This window comes from Thermobia domestica, chromosome 11 (genome assembly GCF_964235325.1).
Source record: "Thermobia domestica chromosome 11, izTheDome1.hap1.1, whole genome shotgun sequence".
Lineage (NCBI taxonomy): Eukaryota > Metazoa > Arthropoda > Insecta > Zygentoma > Lepismatidae > Thermobia > Thermobia domestica.
In genome coordinates, this window is record NC_137464.1 from 180367168 (window position 1) to 180386528 (window position 19361).

Sequence of the window (19361 nt, forward strand, 5' to 3'; positions counted from 1 at the left end):
CTGAAAATTTGATAAAGCTCGGTCGGGTGGTTCAAAAGTTATTATGTTTTAATTCTTTGATAGATTTCTCCCCTCCGCTCCCCTCCCGTAAGTTCTACCGTAAAAGTGATGTAATAAAAACCACCCCAGGTCCGAACCTCGTTAATGTTGAAAATTTGGTTGTGTTTGGTCGGGTGGTTTAAGCGTGATGAAGTCACAAAAACACTTTTCTTTTTCTTTTTGTAACATATATATCTTCCCTCCTCCTCCACTACGTTGCACCGTAAAAATGAAATGAAAAACATCCCAGGTCCGAACATTATTTATGTTGAAAGTTTGATCGAGATTGGTCGAGTGGCACAGGAGTTATTAAGTTTTATTCATTTTCATATATTTTCCCTCCTCTCCTCTCCCGCCCTCAGATCTACCGTCACATTGAAATGATAAAAAAAAAAAAAAACTTTCCAGGTTCGAACCTCATCTATGTTGAAAATTTGATTGAAATCGATCGGGTGGTTCAAGAGTTATTAACTCACAAACACAGTCACTTTTATTTTTATATACATCGATTTTAGTATATCTCCCCTACCTTCCCCTCCCCTCCCCTTTCCCTTTCCACATCAATGTGAAATGATAAGAAACATCCCAAGCCCGAACCTTATCTATGTTGAAAGTTTAATCGAGATCGGTCGTTTGGTTCAAGTTATTGAGTTTTATTTATTTTTCATAATTCCCCTTCCTCCCCGTCCCCTAAGTTAGACCAAAATGAATAGCTGAAAACACTCCAAGGCCAGACCGTAAGTCAAAAATTTGATCGAGATCCGTCGGGTGGCTCAAAAGATTAAGTCACAAACATAGTCACTTTCAATTTTATAGTAATATATTTTTTTTATATATAGTTCCGATCCCACATTAAGCTGTTGTCTACGTCTCATGTATCCTCGGTGCTGAAAGGGACGCCAAACAATCGAATCAAACATGAGCCTTTCGACTAAAATTCAAAATCTAAATTAATTTGGACATTAAATAGTTTTCTTTTGTCAAAGAGTAAAGGCGCCCCTCCGGATACGAATAACACCCCTCGCAGCCAAAACAAATTACATGTTACTCTTTGTGAATGGGCGCTTCTTTACCAAATAGTGTCCCAGTTCAGCTTCCTCGTTTCTCTTTTGAATCCCCACCCCCGAACAAAATATTCTGGAAGCAAACCTGGCCATCACTGAGGCTACAGCTGGCCACTAGGTAGTACAAAATCATAATACCTATCTTAACAAAGTGCTATCCCGAGATCTGCCTGATAATACAGAAAAACTGAACAAAAAATTACGTTTGAGTTCGAAACTCGCTGACAATTTTTGCAATTTTGCTTAATCTGATGCTTGTTATTCTAAGCCTTCTCAATTATACAAAAATTTGTAGCAGAACATGTCCAGAAAGTTACTTTTTATCCTTTCTTCTCTAGATCTTGACATCTCATGAAGAGGAAAACATGATAAACCGCAGTGTATATATATAACATGATAAACCGCAGTGTGTATTGCTCCAAATCTCAGATCGCTGCTAATATTTTAATCAAATTCAAATTATATTTCACCATTAATGCTCAAATACTAGATCTAAATAACCCAATCGTGGTACAGCTCGTTTCTTTGTGCTCGCTTTTCATCCGTAGAGAGGTCCGGTTCAATCCTAAGTCCCTGCCATTTTCCAACATTTTATTATCATGAAGAGGACCTTTTTAAGGCTGTACCAACACTTATTTGAGGAGCAGATATCGACCCAAAACAAGTCATAACTAAGACCAAAATCGAGAATTGCACCCATTTACAGGAAATAGGAGCATACAATCATAAAAATTCATATTAACGTGCAGTATTACAATTTAAGTATTTTTTCAAGCTCTGTGGTGGTGACTCCCTTCCCAGACTAAACGTTAATTAAAAATAGGCCTATATGACCACAAAATTTTACTGAGTTTTCAAGCAGCATGTGTGTCATTGTCAGGAGAACTGAAGTAATAGATACAACCTGCTACGTAATAAGTGTATATTTTTAATATGCACTGCATACTCAATATACAATAGCAAATTCAACCCAAGACTAACTACCCCTAAGAGATGTTCCCGTATTTTAGGATTATTAATGAAACATTTATTTATAAAGTATGAACAATCACCTAAGTAATTTTTAAGAAAATCGTCCGAAAATAACTCATTTCAAGAGTAAACTTTTCCCTTGTGGATCTTTTTAGAACAAATTAGTTATGTCGTATTATCAGGTTATTAATAAAACATTTACTTACGAGGTATAAATAAACTCAACTGACTCGTGCTTGAAAAAGTCGCCCAGAAAGAACTCACCCGCAAGAATATTTTTCTCCAGAGAATACACTGATACAACATTATAAGGTTGGTAATGAAATATTGATGTTTGAAATATAAACAAAATCGTTAGAGCGAGCTCCCTCGTGGCTAAGCGGTTAGCGTACACGCCTTTGGCGTGGAAGACCCGGGTTCGATTCCCGGCGGGAGCTCATGTGGTTCGGATTCCACGTTAATCAGTAGGTCCACGTCTCATATAGCCTCGCTGCTGAACGGGACGCTAAACTAACAATCAACAACAACAACAAAATCGTTAGAGCCATTTTCATGCCTCCTGTACTCGAAGAGGAAGTTAGAACTTATAATTTTGATTTTATTTTCAGTTTAGCTTCCCTCTCAGCAGTGAGGCTATATCAGACTTAGACCTACAGCTTACCGTGGAATACAAACCACATAAGCCCCCGCTGAGAATCGAACCCGGGTTTCCTATGCCAAAGGCACCTACGCTAACTGGGAAGTTTATAACGAAGAGAACCAGTTACTAAGCTCGAACATCCAATCGATAACATAGCCGCTATGATATGTAATAATTAACGGGTAAAATTTGTATATACCATTTAACTTCTTTCATATCGAAACTGTCTTATGAACAAGAAATAATCTCACAATCAAGCTTGTGGAGCAAATAAATAATAAAAAAAGACCAAGTTCTGTTAACCCAAAATCCCAAAAATTACAACTCTACTGAGCGGTTACACCATAGTTTCAATTCGACTGCTCTTCTTTGCCTGTTAGCGAAAGAAGAGAATAATCTAAGTAAACTTACTTTTCACTGTAATTAATTTACTAAAGCTTTATACTTTTAACACTTACATACGAGCATAAGATGAGTTCGCATTCGGTGACGGCTATCCTGACGGAGGGTTCATCTTATGTTCTACCGAGCTAATGCTGGCATAATGTCTTATTTATAGGCCCTGGCCGACTTCCTTCCACTTCTCTTACCGCACTTGTTGATATTATTGTCAGTAGTTAAATATTCCAGTATAAATTGGCTTCGCAGACTGTACCTAAGAGTTGTAAGCCGTTAGAGGTAGCTTAGACAGGTTTTACAACAACATACTTTGTCACGAGTTATGCCCGCTGTGTGATCACTGTGGAGTTTCTTAGTGATTAACGTTTTCGGTTTGTTTGGAAAGACCTGAGGTCGAACTAAGTAATAACATGTGTAGTTCGAATCAATTTAGGACGTGGTCCCACATCTCTTTTAACACCCGAGCTATAAACAATATAGGAACGTAGTGAAAATGGGTGATAATCTACAAATAAACTGAGTATGCAGTTTAGAACAAAACAGTTTTGGATTTTTAAGAATTATTGTCTAAGATTGTAATAATAATAACTGAAAGGACGGAAGAGTGTGGAATACATTTTGTGTGTGAAATTCGTTAAATAATGTGCTGTGTCGAGATGCTAATTATTTCTGAATTCAATATTACGTTTTGAAACGATGAGAAATTTACTAATACTTTCTTCTTCCTAGAAACTTATACATTCCGTTAAGGTGAAACTTCTAACAGAACTACGCTCGGCATTAAGCAATGGCTACTTAATGAACTTTTAATGGCGACATCACGTTGTACAAAATATAGTTGAATCGGCCCTGAAAATCCACTTTTCTTTTAATTTTTCCCTGCAGAAAGCTCTGGCGAGGTACTTTTATATTCATGTCACAACACCACAAGTTGACTAATGGTATTCGCCATCAAAATAATAATAAAGGCTCCGATGTCTCAGTGGTAGAGTGCTCACCTCTGGTGAGTGAGGTCTCGGGTTCGATTCCAGCTTTTGTCAAATGAGGTTTGTGGTGCCTAAACACTGTGTACGTGGGATTTCTCGGAATTCTCTTCTTTCCTCCCATTTTCTTCATTTCACCATTATCCATTTGATTTATCACTGTTTCCCTTATCTTCAGTGCATATCGTTAAGTTCAATAACAAAAATATCAGCTGATAATGTAACATTATTTCTTTCATTTTAGTACGCTTATGTTCAATAAATTTGCTGGTCATAACTACCAGCAAATTTACTGGATATAATTTTACAGAAATTTTCTAGTCAGCTCTTCAGTAGATATTCCTTGAAACCAGGCAAATGTAGTACATAAACTTTCTTCTTCGTTATATGTAAACGTAGTTGAACACTAAGAATAATGTTCGCTACTTTTTCACAGATTCGTTGTAACTACCAGAATAGTATTTTACAAGATTTGTTTCTTGAAGTATTCTCGCATCTCTTCACAGCATCGAGGCTATGAGTCGTGGACTTACTAATGTGCAATTCGACTCTTCGTAATGAGTTTAATGCTCTGCCACGGGACAACGTGCATCAAATACCGCGGGATCAGCGGAGAGCTCTTGTTTTTCAATTTATATTCATCACAGAATATACAAAGTAAGGGGGAAGTTACTTCCAGTTTTCAGACATTTAAATTTTGTTGAGTTAGTAGATATTGTAATCAAACTCTAATACAATAATTTATGCTTTTAAAAACTATGTTTTATAATTTTTTATTCTTTGTTTCAGATGTGAAAGATGGTTAGTCGACTGACCATTGAGGGAAAAACAAAAATTCCTCCACGACATGAGGTATGGAAGTCTGCTATTCAGGTGCAATAGTGGTAAAAGGTAGCGCATGGTGGACGTGCTCTTCTGAATGCAAAAACAATAATAATAATAAAAAGTTAATGATTGCCGCGGTCCGTGGAAAAATTGAGACTCTGAAAGAGCTAAGTCCTACAAGTCTACCAGCAGTCTACACTCACTGTGCTGTAGGTGTTCACGAATAGCATGGACTTAAATACTGGCCAAGGATGGAAGCCTTATTATACGTCGAAGATTTTTTTCCCTGAAGATTGACAGGGATATAGAACTGTGTGAAATGACGGTTACATGAAAGGGATATCCTTTAAAGTGATGAAGTGTGTTTCATGTGGGGGTTTCGTTAACAAGCATAAGCACTATTTAGCAGATGAGGTCCCTCTATAGATAGTTAAAAGAATCAAAGAGGAAATCTCATGCGGTATAAACTCTCATATTTTTGGGCACTATCTGCAGGTTGGCTGATTTGGATTTTAGCGTTTCTTTCAGCACCGAGGCTATATGAGATGTGGACATACAACTTAACATAGGATCTGAACCATATGAGCTCCTACCAGAAATTGAACCCAGATCTCTTGTGCTGGAAGCGTGTACGCGCTACCCATATAGCCACAAGGGAGCTAGGCAATATCTGTTACGAAATACCATGAACGCTAATCGTTATTTGGCAATGTTATAAATGTTTGCGTGGCCAAGAATTCGGTAGGAAGAGGTGCGACAACTGGTATTTGTGTAAGACAGTGTTCTCCGCATTTTTCAGTCTCTTAGAAATTGGCTCAATGAGCAGGATGATGGATGGGTTATTGAGGACCCATTGAAAGGACTATATACATTCTAGACCTCGCCTCCTGTGAATACTATTTATGGTGGTGGGAAAAGAAACACATGTATCGGAGTAAACGATGATATTAGGTTGATTGGTTGCTTGATTTGGAGTTTTGCGTCCCGTTTCAGATCGAGGCTAATATGGAACGTGGACCCACAGCTGAACACCAGATTCAAATCCTATCAGCTCTCAACCGGGAATCGGAGTTAGGTATTCAGCGCCGAACGCTGTAACACCAACCATTTAACCATGAGAACCTCTAAATTCATATTCGGCATGTCTGCCGATTCCCTAATGAAGGCTGTAGAAAATATCCTTTAAATGTGATGAAAAAACTGCAGGAATTTGAATAAACTAAAGGAAGGAAAAATAATGGATGATGCACTATCAATCCTTTTTGGACTGGTCTTTTCCACAAAACAACATTCATTGGCCGACTTTTGCTTCTGCGGCGCTGAACTTTTAAAACCACCTTCTTCAGAAAAAAAAAATACAGACTTAGTTAAATCCCTCTTCCAAGTCATCGATATCAAAGTTTCACTCATTTTGCATATATAATAAAATAATTTTTTAAATGTTAAGCCTGTGGGCGCGGTAGCTCAGTGGTAGAGCGTTCACCTCCGGTGCTTGGGGTTCATGGTTCGATCCCAGCTCGCGCCGTGTGGACGTTGTGGTGGACAAACACCGTGCTCGTGGGTTTTCTCGAGGTTTTCCCGTTTCCTCCCACTTCTTCATTCCACCATTTCATTCATTTCTCATAATTACCCTCTCCTTTAGCCTAACCGGCATAATCGTGGGACGTAAAACTGAAAGATTTCATTTCATTTCATAAATGTTAAGCTATCAATTATTTGATGGTAATAATATTCTTGTATGCAAGTAATACTATTCAAGGATGCTTTCCAATCAATGTCTGGGTTGCTTACAAATTCTTATTTAACTTGGTTCAAAGCCGTACCAGGGGATACAGGAGATAAGGTCCCGAAAAATTTTCATGTTCACAAAGGCAAAATGCCCTTTTAAACTATTTTCAACAACGTATATGTATTTTCGTTCAAGATGTTTTTATTCCTCGATTCTTTTCCAGATACGACCTTGCCTTTAAACAATATATGTAAAAACTAAAGAGGAATTTCTACATGTTAATGACATTTCTCTTTAAAAAAAGGTAGTATGTTCCATATTACACGAATACATACTCAGCGATGTTCGTATAATTCTGAGAACTATTGAACAAAATAACGCCATACCCCCCCCCCCCCCAAATTAAGAACCCTCATCAAAATTACTTTTAAAAAAACTAACATGTATTGACATTTTATCCAATGTGAACTAGATAACTTCGTAGTATTGTTTAATCTCTTATATTCTCATTCCTCAGATATCTCACATACAGACTACTTATTTCTTTGGTTGTATGAATTCTAGAAATGGATGCTTAATATGAGGACGCCTAAATATTTAAACTAGGCTAATTATACAATTAACCAAATTAGTCAGTCCATTAATAAGTGTCTTTATGCCAAGTGGTTAACGCACGTAAATCTACTTTCTTTGTGTGCGATTACCTGTTCAATTCCCGGTGGTGATGGTGGTAGGGGTAATTGTCGCGGATAAAAACTTAAAATACTGGTTTCACTCTCATGTCCGATTCATATAGTCTCGGTGTTATCAAAAGGAAGTTTAACTTCAATCAATGATTTATACATATGAGAAAGTTACTTTCGAATTTTTTAGATGCTAAAACGAAATAATGTAACGTATATTCAGTTCAGTTCTTTAACTCAACTGTCAATACTACATTATATACCGAATAATAAGAATGTAAATATGTTATTTGCTTCTATTTTTAATAATAATCGGTGGCGTCTCTTGAGGTAAGTCGCATAGATACAAAAAATATCCTTACAAGCATATATACCGATTTCCTCAAAAGCCACCTCTGGTAATGATGGATCTCACAACAAATACAAAATAAGTGCGAATGTTACAAGAGAGAGGGGTCACGACGCAAAATTGTGTCATTAAAATTTCGATGAAGCAAAAAAATAATAAGTACATTTAAAATCATTTAACAACTAAAATAAAAATAAAATGAAAACTCTAGTTTTATGACTGACGATTATGCACTTTGGGCTAAAGATGATAGATAATGAAAGTTATGAAACAAGTGAATTTCGTTTCACATCTGTGACACTACGATCGACTTGCACACTGTGTGAATTCATTATTGAAACAAATATAGAACTTCCGGCTAAAATAGAGATAGTGTAAGATGAATCCTGTTAAGCAGTAGATACATTTCTATCATTTTTGGTTTTATTAGAGAGATACAGAAGAAGATTGAATCTTTTCTGGAGACGATGAATCGGTTCCAAAAATCCACTTGTCATTATCTATTACTTTTCTTTTCCTATGGTGATCTACGTTAAAATCGAAAACGGTTGATTTCTATCACTTTCGGTTTAGACATAGGTTTAACGGAAGAGATAATAGTCTATTCTTAGGATGCTGAATCAATTGCAAGAAACCACTTCTCGATATACCTTATCGTTTTTAATCTAGTATAGCCTATAAATCCATACTGAAACTGAAAGTACTAGTAAATTTCAACCACTTCCGGTTTTCGTAGAGTATTACGGGCTGTTATGATACGCTTTCTTGAGACACTGTACTGAGTCGATTAAAAAAAAAAAAAAAAACTTGTCTGTATCTATGCGTATTTCCGGTTTTGTTCTATGGCGATCAACGTTATAACCGGAAACAGTTATTTCTATCACTTCCTGTGTTAATATAAGGTTAACGGAGGTTATTCTTGCAATAATGAATCAATTGAAGAAAAAAAAAAAAAAGAACCTCTTCTCGATATCTCTTACAGCTTTTGCTCTGATACTTGCCTAAACAGACGGACACAGTCGTTCTACAAGATTTCCCATAGTTTAGAGTATAATTGGTGGAGTGAGAATGTACGAGAAAATGGGAGAACCCCGAGAAAACTAAATGATAAGATGTTGACCATCGCAAATTCACATTGGGTGGGATCGAACCAGAGACCCATCGCATGGGGTGGGCGCTCTACAACTAAATCACCAGGCTCCCAAGTCAACAATTAAAAGTCCGTATTGAAAAGATATCAAAACATGGTTTAATAGTTTCTATCTCCCGGGAAAATACCAGAGATCATAAGTAGCGAGTAAGTTTAAAAATAAGCGTTGTTCTTTTTTACAGAACTTGCAGGAGAATTTAAGAAAGCGTGTTAGACCATAGAGATTGAGTTGCTGGCAATAGGGTACTATTTAATTTTTTGTGATATTGATAGTAAAAATTTGTCACTTTAATTTTGTTTACGCTATTTATTTTTCTCCATCTATTGCAATCAGTTTTATTTGCATTTTAACTATTCCTACTAAGCACACAATATGAATGATTCAAAACATACGTTATCTATATTTTAATAAATAATCGCAACATGTAATTAAACATATAAAACATTGATATTCCATCCATGTTTCATTTTATGCAAACTGCCTTCTTTATCATTTGTAACCTTTGATGCATTAATTCAAATAGAATAAAAGACGAATGGAATACCAAAAGACTTAGTTATTAAATTACAAATATATCTGTGCAAAGTATCCAAAATATATAATCTTAACATCTGTTTCAATCATCGAACTGTAGTAATATAATGTAAAAACTTCCTTTACACCGTATAATAACATACTACTTTGCCACCGTTGTTAACAATGACAATTTTGTAATTTCTATAATGCTGCAGGATGTAGATATATATGGTAGTTTTTAAATTCTGATTTTAAACTGCCCACATATGAGTCATTTCTTACATAACCAAGTGGTCCACTCAGAAAAGAACTGCAACGACAGTTTTACAGAAAAAAAAAACGTGTGCAATGACAGAATTACTTTTCCTATAACATTGCAGATCGCTGAAACTTCAGATGGATAGCAAACATGCGGAGGGGAGGAATGATAACAGTGACAACAGCACAGTATTTTCTCCTAATCATTAATGTTCGTCTTGGATTCGATTTTCGGAGGAAATGACTTCAAATTTGAACGCATTACGGCGGTTCGCTAAAATTCCACTTTAAACTGTACGTCCATGTGTCTTACAGCCTCAGTGCTGAAAAGAGACTCTATACTTCAACCAACCAATAAAAGCTCTCTATTCTGACCAATGTTTTTTTGAGATAGTGCTCATGGTGGAAAAATCTGTAAAGAAAAATTACACTACAAACGCCTAATAACCTCTTTTCCAGCGTTAAATAATACCTTAAAAGACATTATCGCCTGTTCTCGTAACTTTCGTTTTTACACTTACTTGAAAAAAGTGCCATAATAATACTGCTAATTTACACAAATGATGTTTTGCAAAACAAAGCTACAAAGAGAGAGGGACAATGGTTTTGATACATGGTTAAATTCATTCATTCCTTTGTTGTCCTATTTTTTCCTTAATGTAGAACGAATCCCTCCTTTTCCTACGATTTTCTTTCACCCTATTTTTATTTACTACAGGTCTGCACTCTTCGGAAGTTACGCTACAGTTTTTGTATTATTTTTAAATTTTAGAAAACACGAAGACAGATAACTTATAGAATTATTTCCGCCGTGCAAGATGACTACAAGAATAAAAATAATACTAACAAGGTACTTACCAGTTGTGACAGGGTGTTGATGAGTGCCATCTGTATACATCACAGTATTTTCCTTCTTCGTTTTCGGCGGCCGGGTCTCCTTAGAAGATAAGGGTGATGACGTAGCATGCGCTGACTGGTTGCAGGCGGTGGGCGGATAGCTTGGCGCTTCAACCTTAATGCATGTTGCTGGGGCGAGACTTGTCACCGTCGTCGTTGATAACGACGCTGATGATGCAGATGATAACGATGGCAGAGAAGTTGCCGAAGTTGTAGCTGACAATGGCGACGCGAGTTTCGCCATTGTTGGACTACATGCACTGCTGGGTGACATATTTAGCATTGGCAACTGGCTTAAAGCCGTGATAGGGTTCGTACCTGCGTACGGTGATGATGGAGGGACCCAAACGGAGAGGGGATGAACGGGCACTGGACTGTCATTGACGCACGGACTCGTAGTTTTTGGGGATGACGAAACGTGACCGGGGGTCGAACTGGGGACCGGCAACGAAAAGTACGATGATACAGTGACAGCTGGTGGAACTTGATTTGACGATGGAGACAGACGATGATGATGACTGTCTCTGCACGTGACACTGGTGGAAACTTCGGACACCTGACACGGCGTTGATGTCACTTCTTTTTTCACTGTCACCAACAAAGGTTCGAACTTAGTTTCTGCTGTTGGAGGTCGATGGTTCGAGGCTGGATCAGGAGGAGGACAATTGGAACACGTTTTCGTCGCGTTCTGTGATGCTGTAGGTACTGTATCCTTCGCCTTCCCTGATACTGCACCATGACTACTGCTACTGACAAGTAAGGATGGTGCTGCCGGAGAAGAAATCCCACTACCAGCAGCACCGGAGTCCTTATTCTTCAAAGCACACGACTGGGCAAGTGGAATAGTTCTGCTACAGCCACCGCCCAATTTCTTCTCATCATCAGACGTTGATGGAGAGGCACTATTCTTTCTCTGATGATGCACTGCTGGAACGAAATTTCCACCGTTACGTGGCAGCACCTTCACGTCTTCTTCCTTCACACTTACACGATAGAGGTCTCCAGTATCGCAGGGACGGGAACATGAATCGTTGCTAGGCAACGGTGATCTCACTTCGCCCAGCGATGATGTTCCCGTCACCTTCTGCTGAGAGGGCAAGTTCGTGGGCAGGGACAGTGAAATGGTTGTTGCAATATTATGTCGCTCGACATTTTGTTGTTGATAGTGCGATTGTGGAATGTCCAATCCATTTTGCAGCTGAGGCGTAGTGCAATACGAAGAACCTGCAAATAAATAAGTGCAGAAAAAATCATTAATGAAAATGCAAACTCACTATTTCATTACAAGGTTTCGTATCTAAGTAGGGGGAAAACAGCAACGCATATGTTTAATAAGTGGATCAATACATGCAGGTATGTATGTACTTACGGATGTCGAGTTATCGTTTCCCAGACGAAGAATTAAAAAAAAACAGAAAAAAAAACATAATCTACGTATATAATGCGTTCAGTGATGCAAGTTTAAAACTCCTAAATTAACTAACTTTTTTTTTCATCGAAAGAATTGTTTTTAACATGGGTGTGGTGCGTCCGAATTTCAATTTCTGCATGTACGTGTTATTAGTATTCAGTTTTCAAAATGCTTCATTTCACACACAGTGATTTTTTAAAATTTAAATGCCGAAAGTAGACGTGTTTTTATTTTTGTGTGTGATTGTTTATCAAGGTTACGATATATCGACAATGGTCATTAGAAAAACTGTACAACGAAACATACTGAAAGAAAGAAAAAAGTAGCGATATGCGAATACTTTTAAATTTAACATATACAAATTTTATTAACTAAATAAAATTGGGTGGTCCCGTGTAGTGAAATCGCTAACGCTCTCGCCTTTGGTGTGATCAATGTCACGATGTTCCCAAGTTCAATTCCTGGTGGGGATATTCGATCGAAATAGTATTTTTTTTTTCAGGCCAGCTATCGTGACAGGTTTTCCTGGGAAGGTACCTAACAATGTTCCCAGGCCGCTTCCTTCCTCTTCCACATTTCCTTCTTCCTTCCTCAATACCTTAGATCAGTGGTTCTCAAAATAACCGATAACGGGGACCCTCTGTTCATTCGGAGAATGAACTGCGGACACCCTTACAATGCTATCTGAAATTTCATAATATGATACTTAAAAAATACTAATTAGAATTACCACTGACAAGAAAAAGATTAAGAAAAACAATACAATAAGTAATTTATTCTAGAGATACATGATTGTTCCCCAGTGAACGAAATTTCAATTGAAAATACAGTAACTTTCAAGTCTGAAAATCATTTTTAAAAAATCCACTTGATAAACCATGTTCTCAAATGTGGTGTCACTAATGTGAGGAATGAAATTCTTTGTGTTTTTCCATAATTGCATTGAAATCTGGAATAAGTTTTGTCACCATCAATCTTAGGTTCAATTGCATATTAAGACGATTTCGCTTTAAGGTTTTAAATGCTGCAAAGAGCAGAAAAGGCCTGCTCACATAAGTGGTAGGCAAAGGCAATATTGTAATGCATTTTTAGACAACTCTTCACGCAACGGACATGAAACCAAAAGCTACAAAGTTCATTTTCTTTGAAAACGTTTTTCCATGAAGTATCGCAAGATAGTTCCAATAGCTGTTCTTGTTCTGTATTAGAGAGATTCATACCTCGTATGTTATGAATTTCCACATTAGTGAAAGGATTGTTAATCCAACCATTACCAGGTTGTGGGATAGAGAAATATTCTCGAAAACTTGCAGCTATTGCTCTCAAGTGTCCTACAAGTTTTGTGCATTTCAGCAGAGTTTTTCACCTGAAGAATCAATTAAATTCTTGAGCCCTGGAAATGATGAATAGTTATTGTTTTGTACTAGTACTGCCCACAGCTGCAATTTCTTAATTTTAAAAATACTTCTTACGTAACAGCTGAGAGTTCCATTTTATTACAACACATTTCAAGTGTTAGGCTTCGCGAACCCCCTGGCTAGGTCCCGTTGGGGTCCGCGGACCCCACTTTGAGAACCACTGCCCTAGATAGTGTAATCACCGAAAGACATCATACCTCATATGTGACGAGATCAAAATGGCCATAGGTGCCGAAAATTCCAAAATATAATTCCTAAATAAAATAGGGTCCAGTGGCGACTCGTGGGGTAACTCACAACGGTAAAAATCAAAATCTTACCGCTAAAAGCTAAAGGAAGAAAATTTACATATATACTAATTCTTCCGTACACGTATTAATACATTAGGTAAATTTCCTTCCCTTAGCTTGTATCTATAAGATTTTAATTTTTTAACAATGTGACTTACCTCAAGTTCCGCCACGGGTTGGATCAATTGCATTCACATCTCTACATAAAATTGTTTTCTTAATACCACGTACAAAAAAGAAAAATTGAAGGAAAGAAATAGTGATACACATGTGTTTCAATCCTACAGAACAGACTTTCAGTTCTGAATTCTAGTTTCACAGTGTCACGAATTCAACTTCAGATGTGTTAGAGACAGACACAATTTGTGTTTTCTTAAAATATAACACACTTACGATGCTAATCTTTTCACTAAGAGCTATGCATCAGGAAAGTGGACTGCAGGAAATGAACACAATAGGCCCTATTTGGATTTGGAGGCGATTATGTTACTAGCTGCTTTATCACAGTCCATTTTACAATTTCAATTAATTTAGTCTACGAAAGTGTCCGAATAACTATAGTAAGTATTGCCGTATTCTTTCAATATTCGCTCCAAAAACTTATTTTTGGATCAAAAGATCCAATATATTTAATGCAAAAAATTTCTGGCCTTATATCTGGAGAATTATAGTGTAGCCAAACCCAAACTATCACTTAACTCAGTATGATGTGCTTATTCCGTAAAAAAATACGAAAACTCGATTTAGGGGCCGTTTAAAAATTTTGTGGCCCTAATCCAAAAACTAATTATTGGCCAAGATCGCAATCTTTTGATCCATTTTTAGATCATTCCTAAAATTATTGTTACAAAAACATGATTATTGGTAAAAAAATATTTTATGTATGTATTTTATATACTACATGGATTTTTAAAAAAACGTTCCTTACCTCTTTGTCCATGATACGCGATGCTGAAAGCCCAATAACATTTCTGTAAATGTGAAATACGGCAGTAAATTGTACTTGATGAACAAGGAAAACAATTACATGACTAAGCCATTGCATGGCACCACATTACGTGAGAGTACTTTTACACATCACTTTTGAAGGATGTTATTTTTCTTAGCGACGTAAATATCTATCTCCACGTCATAAATGGTGAAAGTGACCTTGATCTTGTATGCTTCAGGTTTTCCTCTTTGCGACACTACGATCGGGGAGTTTAAATATTTTATCAACGCAGAAAATTAACCGAATTGAATATGCAATCCGCACGTATAAATACACAGGCGCCGAAGTTAGCCATCAAACTTACTTTGATCTATCATCATACTCCATTCACGTAGAAAAATAAAAAGAATAAGTGGGTTATTTTTAGAAACCCCAACGAGGCACGCTGACGCAATGGTACAGTGCTTATCGTATGTGCAAAGGATCGTGATTTCATTTCTAGACCACGTAAGCGTATGGTAGACAAAATTGCGATCCCCCACTTCCTCTCACTAATTCCTTCATCATTTACCTGCTTTTAGCATTTGTTTTCTTGTGTTATGGCTAAAAGTGCGATAAACTAATAAAAACTCATTTAATCTCATTCCACTTACGTTACATTTTACAGATTTTGTTAAAAATTCGGAATAAACTGCTTTTAACCTACCGTATTGTAGACCTAGGTTTGTAGTAAGTTTAGGCCTTTGAGACATTAAATTGATTTTTTAAAATTACAATACTTATGAAGCAATTGCATTGTACGTATATTTTTATTTTGATATGAGGTCCTCAAATATTTACAACTATATTAATAATTACTTAAAATTTGACTGCCGTAACTTTATTTAACTATTTAATTTATTACAAAAGGTCGAGTAATCTGATTAAGTGATTGCATATTCGAGCTGTGGGAATGAAAAGAAAGACATTTTGATATAAAGTTGGTCAAGGCCCATATATGAAAAAGTACTATTCCAGCATTCGCCTGGTAAGACTGAAGGAAGAAAGAAAAAAATCTTGACAAATCTGTTAGTATCTGCAGCTGCGGAATTTGAGATCTATCAGCTACGTTCTCTCGATACGCGTTAACCTTTAATAATCTCTTGAAGCATGGCCGCTAGCACGATGGGCAAAGTGGGGCCATTGTCCACTCCTAGATTATCCAAAGGGGCCCAGATCTTCCATATACGTGTCGATTCTATTTCTTACTTATACACTATAGTATTTAATATATTTATATTACATTCTATAGCATAATTACAGGAATTAACATATTTAATGTGCATAAATACGAGTTGTTTTAGATGAAGTATTATGTGCGCACGTGCATCAAGATATGTGTGTGTATGTATTTGCAACTGCGCATTCGATACATAGATATGAATCACCCAGAATGGCAAATTATATGAGTGTACATGCCTCTAAAAATGTTTCTATCTAGCCCTATATATGTGACAGATATAATCGAACTTTTTAAAGATATGGAACCATAAATTGTTTAATTAATTAATTAACTAATTAGAGTTTAGGCAGCTTTCAGCACAGAGGGTCAAATTTATTTCAAGTGATACAAAGCTAATGGTCGCTCGAACATCTTTGATTTTGTTATTTAATATATATATATATATATATATATATATATATAGGGTGGGTGCACCATATATGGAATACGTTCCTAATATGAAATACCAGATTATTTTGTCTGCTATGTTCTGCCACTGAAAACTTGTACACAGTGACACCCTCAGTCTGCGCATGAGTGGTTTGCTGCCGAACGATAACAAGCCATTTTCTTTTGTTGCAGAATATTTTTCTGAAGAACTTGAGTTTTTCGAACGTATCTTTCCAGACTGCTGAATGTACGCAAAGAGTTATGTATTATTGTTGAGTTTGTGATATTTAGATTACATATATAGTGTACCATAAAGGCATAAAGATTCAGTACACAGAGAATCACACAAGCGTGTGTAGGAAGAGAACTATCCAAAATGGCGATTTTCCTAATATGGAATACTAGCAGAATCCTAATATGGAATACTCCTAATTATAATAACTACTACTCTTAAAGAAACAAATAAATACATTTATTAGCTTAAGGAAAGGAACAAAGGAAGTGTTCGGGTCTCCAACTCCGAGATCACATCGGCCTTTAAGTTAAGTCTACGAATTGGAAAGGACTCGACCCTGGCCTAAGGAAAAGTATCATCCCGGCATACGCCTAATGATACTGAGGAAAAGCAGGGAAAACTTCACCAAAGGCCGGTGCCAGGATAGGCGGTCTGAGCAGGGATCGTGCCCATCCTCGAATTATCCAAATATCGCATTGTAGACAAATGAGCATGTTTTGTTCTAGTATTCCATTTTAAGAACAGGTAGTGTTCCATATTAGGAGCGGGGTGTGCCTAATATGGAAAATTGAGTTTCTTTCAATTTTGTAATATTGTAAAAAATCATTAATGAGGAACAAACTTTCATACTTGCATTTTGTTTTGCAAAGGTACCACAAGTAGTATGATGTATAATATTTTTATTCTGGAGTACGCATTTCTGAGAAATAAAGAAGAAACAAAAAGTATTCCATATTCGGTGCCTTTACCCTATTATAGCTAATTTAGGAGAGAACTTCAAAACCATGAAAAGGCGCCCTCATTTAGGTTGTGGGAGTCATCATTTTTAACATTAATGATATTAGAGCTCTTTCGGGCTAGCCTGTAAGACAAGATTGTCCTTAATTACGTCTTCCTCATGGATAGTTACCGCATTTTCAAATTTAAAAAACGGGGGATTTTGAACAAATGATTTTTATGACATAGATTCCACATATTTTTCGCTACCATTTTTTTTTTTTTTTTTTTTTTTTTTTTTTTTTTTTTTTAAGAAAGACATTTACATAATTCAACATTGAATTTGCATTTATAATTGAATGGATGATTGCAGAAAGGACCTGATTCTATTTTTAACTTGTGATATTAAAGAAAACTATTTAAATCCAGGACAGCAGACCTTTCTTGCGATCAACTCATAGTTTGTTTGCTTGTGCGTTCTTTTTTCTTTCGTTTTTTACAGGATAAAGTTTCCTATGATTTTTTTTAGTTTCTTTGTATGCAATATTCACGTTTATTAGTTTTATATTATATAATCATATATTTCATTTTTATATTAGAAAAATAATTATTATGTTGAGGGCTGATTTATATCTCCTCCCTCCTCCATTGGTACTAGGTGTAAATCATCTTCGTTTTCGCCATTTTTCTTTTCAGTTTTCCTTTTAGTACATAACCAAAATTTTTAAAGCTTACTTCTGTCTTTTACATAAACACTGAAGCTTAGACGATATTTTCTAGTGTTAGTGATATTATTAGTTTTGTATTTTTTATTGATATTTTCATCTGTATCATATATGGACGATGTGTTGAATGATGTCATATATGTAATCATTTACGATAAATGTAAAGCACAACTATTTCAAAAGTTTCTGTGTTAGTTTCAAAATATTAATGCAAATTCAAGAGATATAATGTAACAATCACTTGAAAACAGTGCGAACAAATTTGATCCGCTCCTTTGAATACACCTAGCAGACTCTTAAGATTAATTAGTATGTATAAATTTTCTTTTATAAGATATAGGCCTATATTGTTTGAATGAATTTTCAGATATAACTTACAAGTTAACTTGGGTATTGCTTAAGTAAAATAAGTGAGTTGAGCATACCTCGTTTTGAATTTCTGAACTTAAGCATATGATTAAATCTGCTTCTATAGCGTAAGTTTGATCTGATAAGTTCTTACATAAATATTTAAATCATAATTAATTAAATGATAATACGAAATAGAGTGTGAAATGATTCACTATTGTTTTCTCATTCTAACAATACAAAATCAACATAGAATCTTAACAAAAAGAGTATTATTAACTCGTACTTACTAGTTGATAGAGTTGTAGATGGCACTATTGCTGTTGTTGTAGTGGTTGTGGGGACTGTCGTTGTCCTGCAGGCACAACTCGATCGTACTCCCTCAACCTTGACGGTTACTTCGGTCGTTGAGATTTCGTTCGTCTCCCAGCGCTTCTTTCCACCGTTTGCTCTTCGTCTGTCTACGTCTGGTTGTAACTGCGATGGTGGAGGCGATAGAAGTTGATTTAGTTGCTGCTGTTGATGATGATTGTGATGATGATGATGATTCACATAGTTCGATGGATCGCCACTAGAGTTCCAGCTCTCCTCCTGGCGTCCCTGACCGTTTACAAGGCACTCGCGTTCCGATTTCTGTCCAAAATTATTCGCGGAAGTACACAGAAGAACGTCACTTTCACGTCCGTAATGTTTTTCAGCAGACTTGAGAGTCTGCTGTTGCATTTCTGTCCATCTTTGGCTGTTATCACAGTGTACACTTCCTCTCCTTCTCCCCTCATCTTTAACCTCTCCCCTTGAACGCTTGTCCGTAACCTCGGTTTTCACTATTGGGGGCTGTTGAGGTTTGCTATCTGGTTTCTTATCAACCGAATCATACACATTTTTTGCGTCTCTAATTACACTAAAGCCTTTCGTCATAAGCTCCAATTGGCTGATTCCACGATCCAGAGTCCCTGTTTCAAGTCCCGGAGCCAACATAGTTCCCGGGGCAGGGCTGTAATGCGATGGCACTGTTCCAGTGAACGTATACCCCGTTGAGAACAGCGAATCTGGAAAGAAATTAAGAGTAATATATAAGACATGATTATAAAAATACAGTACTAATTTGCTCGCAGAATGAACAAGATTAC

At 36.5% G+C, this 19361-nt stretch overlaps 1 protein-coding gene across 5 annotated transcripts in view; it reads right to left on the minus strand.

Annotated features, from left to right (window-relative positions):
• Nucleotides 1-19361, minus strand: part of wge (BAH domain and coiled-coil containing protein winged eye) — a 253125-nt gene that overhangs the window by 99758 nt on the left and 134006 nt on the right. For all 5 annotated transcript variants that reach the window (XM_081731404.1, XM_081731406.1, XM_081731407.1 and 2 more), the window contains 2 exons: nucleotides 18522-19280; nucleotides 10467-11729 (listed from right to left, as the gene is read on the minus strand). In XM_081731404.1, the coding sequence (XP_081587530.1) occupies nucleotides 10467-11729; nucleotides 18522-19280 (2022 nt within the window). The remainder of the gene's footprint in view (nucleotides 1-10466; nucleotides 11730-18521; nucleotides 19281-19361) is intronic.